Genomic DNA, 14,160 nt, shown 5'->3' with positions numbered 1-14,160 from the left:
TAATTTAACACTTCAAATTCAATACTATTTAGTATCAAATTTAGGGGAAGTAGAAATAGAACAGTAAATATATTTTTTATCTTTTTATTTGTCATAAGTTTTGAACTGAATTTAACATCGTGTCATGTCATCTCCCATAATACAAAATCAACTGACTAACTGGCGATGAAACGGCCGGCGATGAAACGGGGCGATGAAATGGACTGGCGATGAACCGGCGGCATCGAAACGGCGGCGATGAAACGTCCCATTCCGCTCTAGAATCGTACTTAACCATATACAAATATGTGGTGGATTCGACAAATATTCAAAATATCTCGATAAACACTGGCTTATCGAAAAAGTACTAAGAGGCAAAAAGTTTTAAAAACATTTTGTTTAACTAATGGTGCTGCAATAATAATTTAATTGGAACGTACACAAAAGTTTGGAGGGTTTAAAGGAACCAAACCCCCATAAAATTTTTATGGGGTGCACAAATATCACTTTATTTTTTTAAGATGTTGCTGCAATAAGAATGCCACATGTCCATTTTCAATAAAAAATTTTTAAGTGTTTTCGATACATGAAAAAAATTCGATTTTGATTTTGTAATTTCAAAGGGCTGTAACTTTTTTTGTGTGCACTATTGTATATAAGTAAGTGAAGTTCAATCAACCTATTTTTGATCCCAGAATCTGTGGTATAATTTATGATCAATCTTTTCGGGACCCCCTGTATAAATTATTTTGCATATTTATAAGGACTGGTAGGCATTTTGTTGAGAGTTATTATAAACCATTTATTAGATGGTTTGATACTAAGTAACTTCCTTTGATATGAAAAACATATTTTTCCAGAAAGGTCTTTTTTATTCGATATGGTTCTTTTTTTAGTTCGATACAACAATTCCAGCATTTTCCAAACTTCTCTATGCCGTCAGAATAATACGATTCTGGTAGCAATGCAAAATAATTATTTGTGTCGTCAATGATATCTTTGTTCGAGCTGATTTTTTTATTTACGAACCATCTCTAAGACTTGGGAACACATAATACTCGTAGGGGGTAAATCAAGAAAACAAGCCGAATAAGAAAGTAATTCCAAGCCCAACTTATGAATTTTTGTCACTGTCATAACGCTGTTGTGAGTCGGTGCATCAAGGGCGGATCCAGGACAGATTTTCGGGAGGGGCCATGAACTTTTTTTGAGAGGGGTACCGGAGGGTCTGGGGAAAATTTTTAAAGATGAGGGTTATAATAGTGAGTTTTAAGGCACTTTTCACAGACTTTTGAGTGCCATAAAGACATTCCAAACTTATAGTTCTTCCCCTCTTTCTGATTTTCACTAATTATTTTTATGTTCTCATAAGCGTCAATGAACTTGACAAAGTCTTCACGAATGTTGTTATTGTGTATGTATCTCACATTTAGAGAAAGCTGTTCCACGTGGGATCCGTCGGTCATTTCGTCAAACATGACAGAGTAATAATTTGCACTTTGAACCTGATTCATTATTTCTTCAATTATTTCTTCACCACAACATGTTATATGTTATTGATTTTGACTGGTGCTACTAATGTATTCTGCACGGGAAGGTGCGGTGGATAGGTGTCGTTTGAGCCTTATCTCCTGATGCGATTTTAAACCTTAACAATTCCCCTCATTGTTAGGTCTAGCATCTTCGTCCAGAAGAAGAAGGCTATCATCACGATAGCCTCTTAGAGGAGTATTTTGTCGACTTAAGAACACTATAGACTCTACTATTAGTCGTATAGTCCAGGGCGCATCTGTTTTGAGATGGACGTTAAGAGGTGACTTATATTTTTTGCAGAAATTTCTTGGAATTCACTCCTATAATAATAATCGAGTTATCCTCCCAAACATTGTTTAAATATTCAAAATGTCAAAAAATGAAGGAAAAATTCGAGTTTTTTCTTCGTTTTTTGATTATAACTTTCAAAGAATTCACTTCCGAGGAAATTGTATACACATAAAAGTTGCGTAATTAAATTTTCTACAATATAGGATGAGTTAAAAATTTTAAAAATTGTCACTCTTGTTGCAAAATAGCAATAATTGCAAAAAAACAATAAAAAACAAGTATTTGCATTTTACGTTTTTAAACCATTTATGCTAAACTTAGGACCTTCATATTTTACTAAGAAAAACTTAATGATATAATAAAACAAGACAGTAAATTTTATTAAGATCGGATTAATAAATTTTGCAAAATAAATTTTGCAATCTAGCTTTCGCAAAAAAACTTATTTTTTCAAAATGTTGCAGGAGTGAAAATAAAGCAGATAGCAAGTTGAAATTTTTTTGCGTATGAAAGAATACTGCACCTTTCATTTGCATTTTTTAAAATTAAAATCCATTAACTACCACCGCGTCAGGAATTTTTTTAAATAAACATTAATTTTTGGTGCCACGCGCAGGACAGAGGTGTTCGATTCACACAAGTTGATTTCCACCAAAATTTCTTGCAATTTTTATCTAATATATTATTATTTACTGCCGTTGTGGTTAACCGATTTTAATTTTGCAAATTGCAAATGAAAGGAACAGTATTCTTGTATATGTAAAAAAAATTAAACTTGCTGAGTGCTTTATTTTCAGCCCTGGATTGCAAAATTTATTTTGCAAAATCTGTTAAATCGATCTTAATGAAATTCACCGTATTGTTTTCTTATATCATAAGGTTTTTCTGGGTAAAATATGAAGGTCCTAAGTGAAGCATAAATGGTTGAAAAATGTAAAATGCGAATACTTGTTTTTTTATCGCTTTTTCGCAATTATTGCTATTTTGCAACAAGGGTGACAATTTTTAAAATTTTTAACGAATCCTATATTATAGGAAATTTAATTTTTACAGATGCGCCCTGGTCTAGTAGTCTTTCTCTATTTTCTTGTGCCTATTTAGACCTCTGAACGAAAAATACTTAGAAAAATTTTCGTACCTCACCACGACATTAACACAAACCAGTATAGGATCAGAACCAACATCGAATTAAAAGCACTTTACAATGCCACCGAGAAATTAAATCACAGCGACTAAGATGGGCAGGCCACGTGCACAGACTTCATAACGAGAGACTTGTAAGACTGGTATGGGAGGAGATTCCTACAGACAAAGGACCACTTGGACGTCCCAGAATGCGATGGAGAAATAACATCCAAGCAGATCTCCGAAAAATGAACATCCCATTTGACCCTAGGTTGATGGAAGACCGAACAAATTGGAAGAAAGTTGTACAGTCAGCCAGGACCCACCCAGGGTTGTAGCTCTACGTGATGATGGTGATTTAGACCTCTGAGAGTATATCTGGTTAATGACTGACTTTTGCAGGTTCAACCTGAACGCACTCCTTCTAGTATCACGTTTTTTCATGGGTTTGTATGGCTCCGTCTTTGACGATGAGTTTGGCTAAACATGTTAAAGGTTTCGTGACAAGACTTTGAGCTGTCATCCCTTTATTGTGACCATGTTTTTCGTTAGAAAAATAAAACGCAATCTGGATAAACAAAATCTTTTGACTGTGCCAAAAGTACCAATAAACTCCTTTGTTCTAAGTGCTGGTGACCCAAGTAACGCTTCATTTCTTTTCTGTGTATACAGAATATGGAAATTGATACGATTTTGATGGCTACCAAGGTCGTTCTAAAAATTGGCACTTTGTAAAATTATTAACATTTTGATTTGCAAAACATCCTATGTCATTCTTGAAGTTTTCGTTACTGCTTTTGTTCAATTCTAGTCCAGACAACATATTTATCTCCTATTTTGTACATATACATGTGTTTGAAACTAAAAGAATTTGAACTGCAAATATTTAAATTTATATTTTTTAAATTCTCGGAGGGGGCCATGGCCCCCATGGCCCCCTTCCTGGATCCGCCCTTGCGGTGCATGATCTTGGAGCAACAACACTTTTTTCTTTTGCATATGGAGCCATGTGTCACTGAGTTTGTAGCAGTCACGTTACTAATTAAATTAATTCAAGTAAAATTTGATGAATAACACCCCTCCGTGACGCCCATGATCGAATTAGAACGACTTGTTACCAGAAGAGGGCTTTCGTTCCCACGTTGTCGATGTGATCGATTTTCGATACGGACAGTAGGTCAGGTAGCTCGCCATCAGTGTTCCCAGACCTACTGAAAAATCAGTAGACCTACTGATATCGATCTTCATTCTTCGGGCCCGGATTACGTACACTAACTACTACTGATGGCACCCTTAAACCTACTGAAATACTAAAAATTACTAAAATACTCAAAATCATCGTATTTTGATAGAGGGATTTGGTAAATTTAACGAAAAATCGGTTGAATCCACCGATTTACTACTGATGGCACTATTACTACTGATGGCACCCTTAAACCTACTGAAATACTAAAAATTACTAAATACTCAAAATCATCGTATTTTGATAGAGGGATTTGGTAAATTTAACGAAAAATCGGTTGAATCCACCGATTTTTTGAGGCATCTGGTTTGCCTTCCCCCCGAATTCTACTGAATTCTACTGATTTTTCGGGGCGACATTTAGTTGTCTATGTATCAACTGATAGATTTTTGAGTCGACTTGACACTACTGAAATCTACTGATCTTTTGAAGCGACACCTACTGATCATCAAAAGAGTCATCTGGGAACAATGCTCGCCATTGATACGTAGTGATTTTTGATAATTGTGGACGAATCTGGGAAAAATATGGCACAGAAGTTAAATATTCTACATAAACATCATTGAACAAACAAGAAAAGTTACCAGTAAATCTCTAGAGGGTATTTAGGAAGCCGATTGATATGAGAGAATGTAAAAATATACCACGTGGAATTTGCCGTGAGGGAGGTAGTTTCACTACGTATCATATCCCAGGTAATATAATTAAATTATTTATTCTTATAACATCGCTTTTGGAATACATATAGGTACATCATATTTTTTTTTGTTTGTCACCAAACATATTAAAATCGTAGTTTCATGTCCTTCTATCCTTTTTTGTATTCAATAGCCGGTAGTTTTTGTATCATTTTTTTTCTAAGTACAATAAAAAGTTCTAGCTTTGGGAAACGGTATATACGCGCAAGCGCAAAAATATCTTGAAGTGACACTGACTAAATTGACAAGTTTGACAAGGCATAACCTAATGTTTATTCTAATATTTATTAGTACTTTTACCTAATTAGCACTACTACCTAATGTTTTTGACAGTAATGTTTTGTTTGAGTTCGGTGAGGATGGATGTTAGCTGTTGCAATTATTATACGGAGAGGGCCTAAATTTCTCAAATGTTTATTTTAGGTTCGTCTACATTCTATAGTTGTTACAAGCTATAGTCACCTTTTGTTTTTTTTTGGAATGGTTTGGATAACAATAAGATAACTCAAGCACCATTACCTAACCTTACCGTCACCAGCATAGCAGCCGTTTTTGCTTTCTTCCCAACAGACTTCCAAATTCGTTGGATTTTGGTAGCGCCTTGAAGGAACACCCTTATAGGACCTTTTTTTGTGGAAACTTCTGTTGGATAAGTTAAGTTTTTATCTATCTAAATATATTGATTCTTGCTCTCTTGTATTTAGAACCAATGTAAGCTTTTATATGCATATTTAAGTACCTATACTACATATAGTTTTTGTAGTAAATAAGGGAGTTTTGATTAACAAACTGATATTTTAAACTGAACAAACCAGGTAATGCTAAATAATAATAATAATAAAGTAAATTAATCTAAAATTTTGTTAAGGGAAGGGGTCATTATTTGTAGAGGTTTTAAATAAAGTGGAAAAGTTTTGTGTTATAAATTTTCAAATAATATTTGTATAAAGAGCATCTGACCATACTCATTTTTTCTTGATAGCTTTATATATCTCCCAGTGTCTGTGCGTAAACATAGTATTTACACACAGATCTGGCATTTAGGTAGTTTGGACACCTGTCAGTCCTATTGATTATTAGATTACATAACTAACCTTAGTGTTAAGACCCTCTAGCTTTCTCACGGACTTTGATTTTGTTTTCCCTAGTACCTTTTGGCTTTGCGCAGTAGCAGTGATATTTTATTTGTTAGTGGCTGTCAGGTCGTATTCTACTTTAACACCACCCACTGTTACTGTTAATCAGTTTTATATAGATATGTCAAGTATTGATATATAATATATGTTGTTGAAATAAATAAGAATATATTTGTTGTTACTATTTTTTTGCTTTTATTTCAGTTCCTACTAACAGTAACTATAGCAGCACAAGGTAATTATTGAATTTTTTTTCAGGAACTTGTATTAAGTGTCATTTATTTAGCTTATTTCTTATTGTTCATTACTTCAAAAAAAAAATCTCAACCATTGTTGAGTTGGCGCCCATTCTTCTTCTCCCTTTATCGTCCTTTTATATTGATCTATCTCCAGTGGTTTTATCTAGTTGCCTTCTATTATTTTTTTTTATTAAATATGTCTCATTTTATCCCTTCTTTGTTTCCATATTTCAAAGCCAGTATTCTGTGTAATAAAGCTAGCCCGAATCCCCACTTGAGAGTTTGTGTCTCTCCGTCAGTTTGAAGTGGTTCCTCTGAGCTAAGCCGTTCTTCATTTTATCTGAAATCTTTTCTCTTCTGTTTTCCCCCTCTTTCATCAGTTCTTTTTCTTCCAAATCCCAATACCCAGAGTATTGGGTTACAAGTTCCTTCTTAAGTTTCTTCTTATTCTTCTTCCTTCTTGTATGTAGGCTTTAAAGCCTGTTTCTTCTTCAATATTAGCCTCATACATTGTTTAAGTTATCGCACCATTTTTTTCTTGGTCTGCCAATACTTCTTCGTCCACTTGGTGAATTATCTCGTGCTATTCGTACTATCTTATCGTCTGCCATTCTACTAATGTGTTCGTTCCACTCCTGTTTCCGTTTTGTCACCCATCCATTTATGTCTTCTACATTGCATGATCTTCTTATGTTTTCGCTTCTCTCTCTATCCAACAGACTTTTCCCTGATATTCGTCGGAGTATTGTCATCTCTGTTGTTTCTAGTAGTCGTCTCTATTTAGATGTGTCAGGTCTTATCTCCGCCGTGTATGTCAGTATAGGTCTAATTGCTGCTTTATAGATTCTTGCTTTTGTGTCTTGTGTTAGGTATTTGTTCTTCCAGATTGTGTCATTAAGAGATCACGCTGCTTTATTTGCTTTTAAGCTTTTTTGTCGTACTTCCTTTTCAACATCTCCGTAACTGGTTATATCTATTCCCAGATATCTAAACCTTGCTTCCTGCTTTATTATTTTCCCATCAATTTCGATTTTACATCGTTGTGGGTATTTAGATGTTGTCATACATTTGGTTTTTTCTGCTGATATTATCATATTGTATTTCTTGGCTGTTGTATTGAAGATGTGTGTTAATCTTTGGAGATCGTCTTCTGTCTCGGCGATTAATGCGGCGTCGTCTGCATAACATAATATTTAGATTTCTTTGTTCTCCATTCTGTAACCATGACATTTACGTACTGCTTCTATTATTTCGTCCATTATTATATTAAAGAGCAGTGGGCTTAACGAGTCACCTTGTCTGATTAAGCTTTGTACTGGTATAAACTGCGTTAGCTTTCCATTTATCTTTGCCTGTATTCGATTATGAAAGTAGATGTTTTCGATGGTTTGTATAATATTGATTGGTATGTTTCTTCTATACAGTAAATGTAGGACGTCTTCGAGTTAGATGCGATCGAAAGACTTTGTCAGGTCTATAAAACATATATATGCTGTTTTTTTATACTCAACGGCCTTTTCTGTGATTTGTCTCAGTACAAATACGGCGTCTAGGCAATTTTTTCCAGATATGAATCCTTGTTGTTCATCTGATAAAGTTGTTAATTTATTGATTTTGTTGGTCAGGACTTTTGTGGTTAGCTTAAGTGTGGTGTTCAGTAAATTTACACCTCTATAATTGTTGGGGTCTTCTTTGTCTCCTTTCTTGAACATTGGTATCATTATGCTGTTTCTCCATGCGTCTGGTATCTTGCAGTGCAATATTCGTTTTTGTATAAGTTTTGTCATCTCTAGGGTTATACTTTCTCCTCCGTATTTTAGAAGCTCGTTGGTTATTCCGTCTGGTCCTGGCGACTTTCTATTTTTGAGTGAATTTATGGCTATCTCTACTTCTTAAGTTTAATATATAATATACGCTATTAATATCTGTATCTTTTTTCAGGTAGTCAATTTATAATTAAAATTGTACCTTTGTAATCACCAAATACAGTTCTGCACTGCAGTAAGCTCTTCTTTAGGTTTAGAAACCTGCAGCGGTCCTCTTTGTTTTGGCGTCCAGATGTTACTTCCATGACAGTTTAGAATCCAGGATCACTCCTTGGTACTTCACTGACTTGGAAATCGATAAAGCTTGACCATAGAGTCCTCTGGTAGATCCAATGGCTCTTCTTCGAGTAAACGAAATCATATAGGTCTTCTCAGCGATTAGATCAGATCTTCTCACCTGCGCAACCTTGTGCACCGTTCCCGGTAAGAGCCCTTCAACCAGTACAACTACGACATTAGCGTAGAATTGTGCATATATATCTTGTTCGGACAGTCGCTGAAGAAAACCTTCGACCACCAGATACCTCACTGCAGGGAAGAAAGGACAAAACTCCGCCCTGAGAGCAATCACAAGTCACCGACACCCGAACGCGACAACCCTGCTGGTACGCAGCTATCTCTCTCTCTCTCTCTCTCTCTCTCTCTCTCTCTCTGAGAAAGTAGAGCCTTGATCCACCTGACCAAGCTGTAGGCAACCATCTCCCTTTCCGCAGCATCACATATGGAATAAACAATAGCGTAGTTAAAGGCGCCCCAAATATCCATAAAGATACCAAGGCTGTATTGCATTCGATTTAGCACCCGCTCCATTCTGTAGACAGGGTGATGTAGGGCCGTCTCACAAGACTTCTTAGCCTGGGGAGGATGAGAGACTGATTGGCAGGAATGATTTAGCAAGGGTAAAATCAGTTTTACCCGGTTAGGAATCAATACGGCCCTAATTCTCCAGGAGAAAGGAACATTCCTACCACAATATAAGTCCTAAATATCATAACTCCTGTGAGGGTAATAAGGTCCAGATCCTGCTGAAGCAGAGCTAGTATACTTATGTCCTAACCTAATCTTTATTCCGCGGCAGTAAACTTAAATGACTGGAAGTGACTTAAATGTAAATCTCTTAGAAGGCCTGAAAATATGGAACCCAGACAAATAATGATCAATCTTATATTTGTAATTTACGTTTTTTTTTCTTCTTATTTTATGTGTTTTGCCTATTTTAGAAAACACCACCAGTAAATATACTTGCTATATAATTAATTTAATACTTACGATCAGCTCCGTGTTCAATTGTAGCACCCCATCCTACTGTAGTGCAAATAGTACCAGGAGCTGGCCCAGAAGTAAAATCTCGTCCGGCCGTTAACTCTGATGGCAAACACAATGGTCGAACATATCTGTTAAATCTTACTGGTGCTGACATTTTCATGAGAGCTATGTCGTTTTTGAGGGTTCCCCTGTCGTACTTTTCGTTACTGATAACAATGGCCGCCCATCTGTGCTGTTCCATTGGAGCAAATGAGAATCGTCGTAGCGTTCCTGCTTGGATTTCAAAGTAGAATTGCCAATATCTGAAGAAATAAAAAAGTTGACAAGAAAGGGCATACAAAATTATACTACAAATTGGTTAACATATGGTATCAACAACGCGAAAATTGGTCAAGGACGAAGATCTGACCTGATAGGTGAATATGGACTAGGGGAGAGCAATGAAAGAGGCGATAGATTATACCAGTTCTGTCAAGAACATGACATGATAATCGCAAATACATGATTCAAATTACACAAACCAAGATTATATACATGGAAGGGACCAGGAGATAACTTACTTCATATAATTAGAAATCAGATAGATTATATTCTAGTAAACAAGAGATTTAAGAATGGTGTCAAGAGATCAACGACATATCCTGGTGCAGATATCGGTTCAGACCATAACCCTCTAATAGCTGACATCCAAGTGAAGCTCAAAAAAGTCGAAGAAAGCCCCAAAACACCAAAATTACATATATCAGCATCCAACAAAACACTAATAGAAAATGACCTGAATAATCAGCTAAATAATTCAACAAATGAAAACAATACAGAAATATGGAACACGTTTAGAGATCTTACCTGGAAAGTAATGGAAAAATATACAACAACGATGCAGAGGCACAAAAAACAACAATGGATGACTGATGAAATCCTGGAATTGATGGAGCAGAGAAGAAAACTGAAAGATAACAAAACAGAATACAAAGAAAAACAGAAACTAATTAAACAAAAAATAAAGGTAGCTAAAGAAAAATGGATGGAGGATAAATGCAAGGAATTAGAAAAGTTGAATAAAAAACATGATACGTTAATATGTTTAAAAAAGTTAGAGAAGTAGCTGGTCTTTATCATAAGAAAACTCCACATAGTGTAACCGATTCGTCGGGAAAAATGATAATAGACGAACACGAAATTCGAACTACCTGGTATAATTATATAAATGAATTGTATTATGATGATAGACCCGAAGAACTTGAGACTTTAGATGAAGGTGAAGGACCAGAAATATGTACTAAAATCAGAAATACTACATGCTATAAAATTGCCAAAAAAACAAGAAAGCCGTTGGTCCCGACAACATACCTACAGAAATGTTAAAGCTCATAAATGAGGAAAACATTGGAGTACTAGTCAAACTTTTCAATGATGTTTATTCGACTGGTGATATCCCTGAAGATTGGTTAAAGTCCGAATTCATAACCCTACCAAAAAAACAACGTCCGAAAAACTGTAGCGATTATAGAATGATAATCCTTATGAGCCACACTTTGAAAATCTTTCTACGTATCATCCACAGTAGAATCAGAGATAAATGTGAAGAAGACCAGGATGAAACACAATTTGGCTTCAGAAATGGACTGGGAACCCGGGACGCACTTTTTGCACTAAATGTGTTATTGCAGAAATGCCGAGATCAAAGGAAAGACGTCTTTGCTGTATTTATTGACTATGAGAAGGCCTTTTATCGAGTCCAACATCACAAGTTAATTAAAATATTAAAGGATAAAGGAGTTGATAGTCAAGATGTACGAATTATAGAAAAATTATACTGGCGTCAAACAGCGACAGCTTGCATAAATGGAAAATCAACAGAAATATGCAAAATACAAAGAGGTGTCAGACAGGGTTGTATACTGTCCCCACTGTTATTCAATTTATATTCAGATAGAATATTTAAGGAAGCGCTGCATAATTTGGAATGGGGTGTGAAAGTTAATGGAATTCTGATAAATACAATCAGATATGCAGACGATACAGTTACTTTAAGTGATTATATGAATGGATTACAACACCTTTTAAATGCCATTGACACAGTGGGAAGAGAGTTTGGCCTAAATATAAACTGTTCAAAAACAAAATACATGGTATTTAGCCGTTTGGCCCATCAAGATTCACGGTTATATGTTGATGGTCATATAATTTAAAGGGTACCCAGTTTTAAATATCTTGGTTGCCATATTACTGAACAACTAGATCCAGATAAAGAGATAAAATGTAGAATCGAGATAGCCCGCACGACATTTTTAAAAATGAGGTCATTCTTCTGTAATGATACCTTGCAATTTCAACTTCGAAAGCGCATGATTAAATGCTACATTTGGTCAGTCCTCTTGTATGGTGTCGAAGCATGGACATTAAAAATATCCACCATTAACCGTTTGAAGGCCTTTGAAATGTGGCTGCACAGACGTATACTGAAAATACCATGGACGGCTATGCTGACAAATGTGCCAGTCCTTAAGAGAGCAAATGCTACCCCGCGAGCTGCTTGATAACATCAAATATAGAAAGATGGCCTATTTTGGACACGTAGTAAGGGGGGCCCTTATAATATTTTTCAACTTATTATGATGGGTAAAATCGACGGACACAGAGGAATTGGTAGAAAGCAGGCCTCTTGGTTGAAGAATATTCGGGAGTGGACAGGAATAAAGAAAGCAGAACACCTATTTAGAATAGCTCGAGACAGAGACAGTTTCGCCATGTTAATCGCCAACGTCAAGGGGACTTGATAGGGCATGTTAAGAACACGAATGGTATCAACGTTAACAGCAACATGTTGAATCAACTTTCGCTGGCGACATCGTGATTCATATTCGAGGAACTACCAACTATGATGGAGGAACTTGCAGACATTCCTGAAATATGACAAAGAGAAGCAAAGTGCGGAAATCATTAGAAGAATAAGACTGACATAGGCAAGATTTGGAAAATTCTGTTGAATAGAACTGAACTCAGAACTTCTAAATACCTCAATACTTAAGGAGAAAAGTCTTCAACTAGTGCATTCTTCCTAGTGATATATATGTAATAATATGTGATATCCTCTAATGTTGAAGAAATGGGATATATAGGTACATAATTAATGAAAACTAGACACCGGTCAACCTAGAGATTAATTTCTTAAATATTGATCTGAAAAAGGCGTACGACAGTGTACATTTGGTAAAGTTATGGGAGGCAATAAAGAATACAAATATAAACATAGAAATCATAAAAATAATTAAAAATTTTTATAACACCACGACCACGAGAAAAAAGAAACAAACTTACCCAAGAGTTTTTGACAAATAAAGGGCTCAAACAAGTACCTATGCTGCCTCTCTTCAACACTTTTTAAAATATATTTGCAATAAGCTCTGAAAAATTGGAAACAGAAATGCAAGAACATGGGAGTCCCATTGAATAACTATACACTATATACGTTTTGTTTCGCAGACGACCAAATATCAATAGCACAAGACTACGATGATATCTGTTACATGACAAGAAAGCTAATAGAGCAATACAGGAAATGGGGACTACAGATCAATATAGGAAAAAGCAGATATGAATATCGGTGGAACGCAGCAGAATTTGATATTACAAGGAGAGGAAGCAATCAGTAAATGTAAAGAATATAAATACCTGGGTATGAAAATCACGGATGATGGAACACTGGACGGAACCATTAATGAACGAAATATTCAGGGCAGGAAAGCAATTACGCTTCTAAACTCAGTACTCTGGGACAAGCAGATAATCAATCAAAATAAGAAAAATATCTATAACGCCGTAGTGAGAACCATTATAACATACAGCTGCGAAGTATGGCCTATGAAGGAAAAATCAAACGAATGTTAGAGGTCACCGAAATGGATTTTGAGAAAGAGCTGCAGGCAGATCAAGAAGAGAATATGTGACCTATGAACGGATACGAGAAAGAATGAAGGTCACATATACAATAAATGACGAAATCAATGAAAAACAACTAAGATGGTTTGGTCACGTACAAAAAATGCATGAAGACAGAATCCCAAAACAAGTACAGAACTGGAAACCGCAAGGTAGAAGAAGAGGTAGTCCGAGGAAAAGTTTGCAGGAAGTAATAAACAAAGCCATGGATGAAAGAGGTCTGCAAGTAGATCAATGTACGGACAGAGAGGGATGGCGAACGGGTATCGGAAGACGGAGAACGTTGTAAACCGATAATATATATGAAAAACTAGAAAGAGCTAATAAAAAATAATAGTATTTAAGGATAAAATAAAAATTATATTTTTATTCAGTTGCAATGCGAAGGCAAAACAATCTTATTTTTCACTTAAAATACGGAGAGCAGTCCAGCCCTCTGAATCTACGATTTTCGACTCTTGTTGGAGTCTCATAGGAGAGAACGTAGGCCTGCTTCTCCATACCTCAAGTGATCAATACCAAGAGTTTATCCCCCACACCGCAACTGACGTGAGTGGACTAGGTGACTAGGGTCATCTGGCAATTGACAGATGAAATAGTCTTCAATACTAATAGCATTATTATTAATATTTAAAAATATTAAAATATTACTAAAAGATTTTTAAATTGAAAACTTATTGGTCCATTTTCTTGGTAACACCTCCATGGCTTCTAAAATTTGCAAGCCAGATGGATGCTGAAGCGAAGAAAACAAGAGGGAATTCAAAATACTTACAATTCACGACCCCGTCTGTTCAGCTGGTAAATTCCAACAGAAAATGGACCTAAGTTACTCAAAGAAGTAACGACCAATATAAAAATAAAATAAAAATTCCATTTTTA

At 35.6% G+C, this 14,160-nt stretch overlaps 1 protein-coding gene and 1 long non-coding RNA gene across 2 annotated transcripts in view; one reads left to right on the top strand and one right to left on the bottom strand.

Annotated features, from left to right (window-relative positions):
* Positions 1–14,160, bottom strand: part of LOC114327164 (serine protease nudel) — a 125,552-nt gene that overhangs the window by 55,575 nt on the left and 55,817 nt on the right. Inside the window, exon 6 of the mRNA XM_050652185.1 lies at positions 9,340–9,638. Within this exon, the coding sequence (XP_050508142.1) occupies positions 9,340–9,638 (299 nt within the window). The remainder of the gene's footprint in view (positions 1–9,339; positions 9,639–14,160) is intronic.
* On the top strand, positions 4,640–6,189 carry LOC126885306 (uncharacterized). Its single transcript, XR_007698378.1, has 2 exons — positions 4,640–4,866; positions 5,293–6,189. It is a non-coding gene; the product is annotated as an uncharacterized LOC126885306 (long non-coding RNA).

This window comes from Diabrotica virgifera, chromosome 5 (genome assembly GCF_917563875.1).
Source record: "Diabrotica virgifera virgifera chromosome 5, PGI_DIABVI_V3a".
Taxonomy (NCBI): domain Eukaryota; kingdom Metazoa; phylum Arthropoda; class Insecta; order Coleoptera; family Chrysomelidae; genus Diabrotica; species Diabrotica virgifera.
Note: the sequence above shows the minus strand (reverse complement) of the source record. Positions and strands in the feature narration are given on the sequence as shown.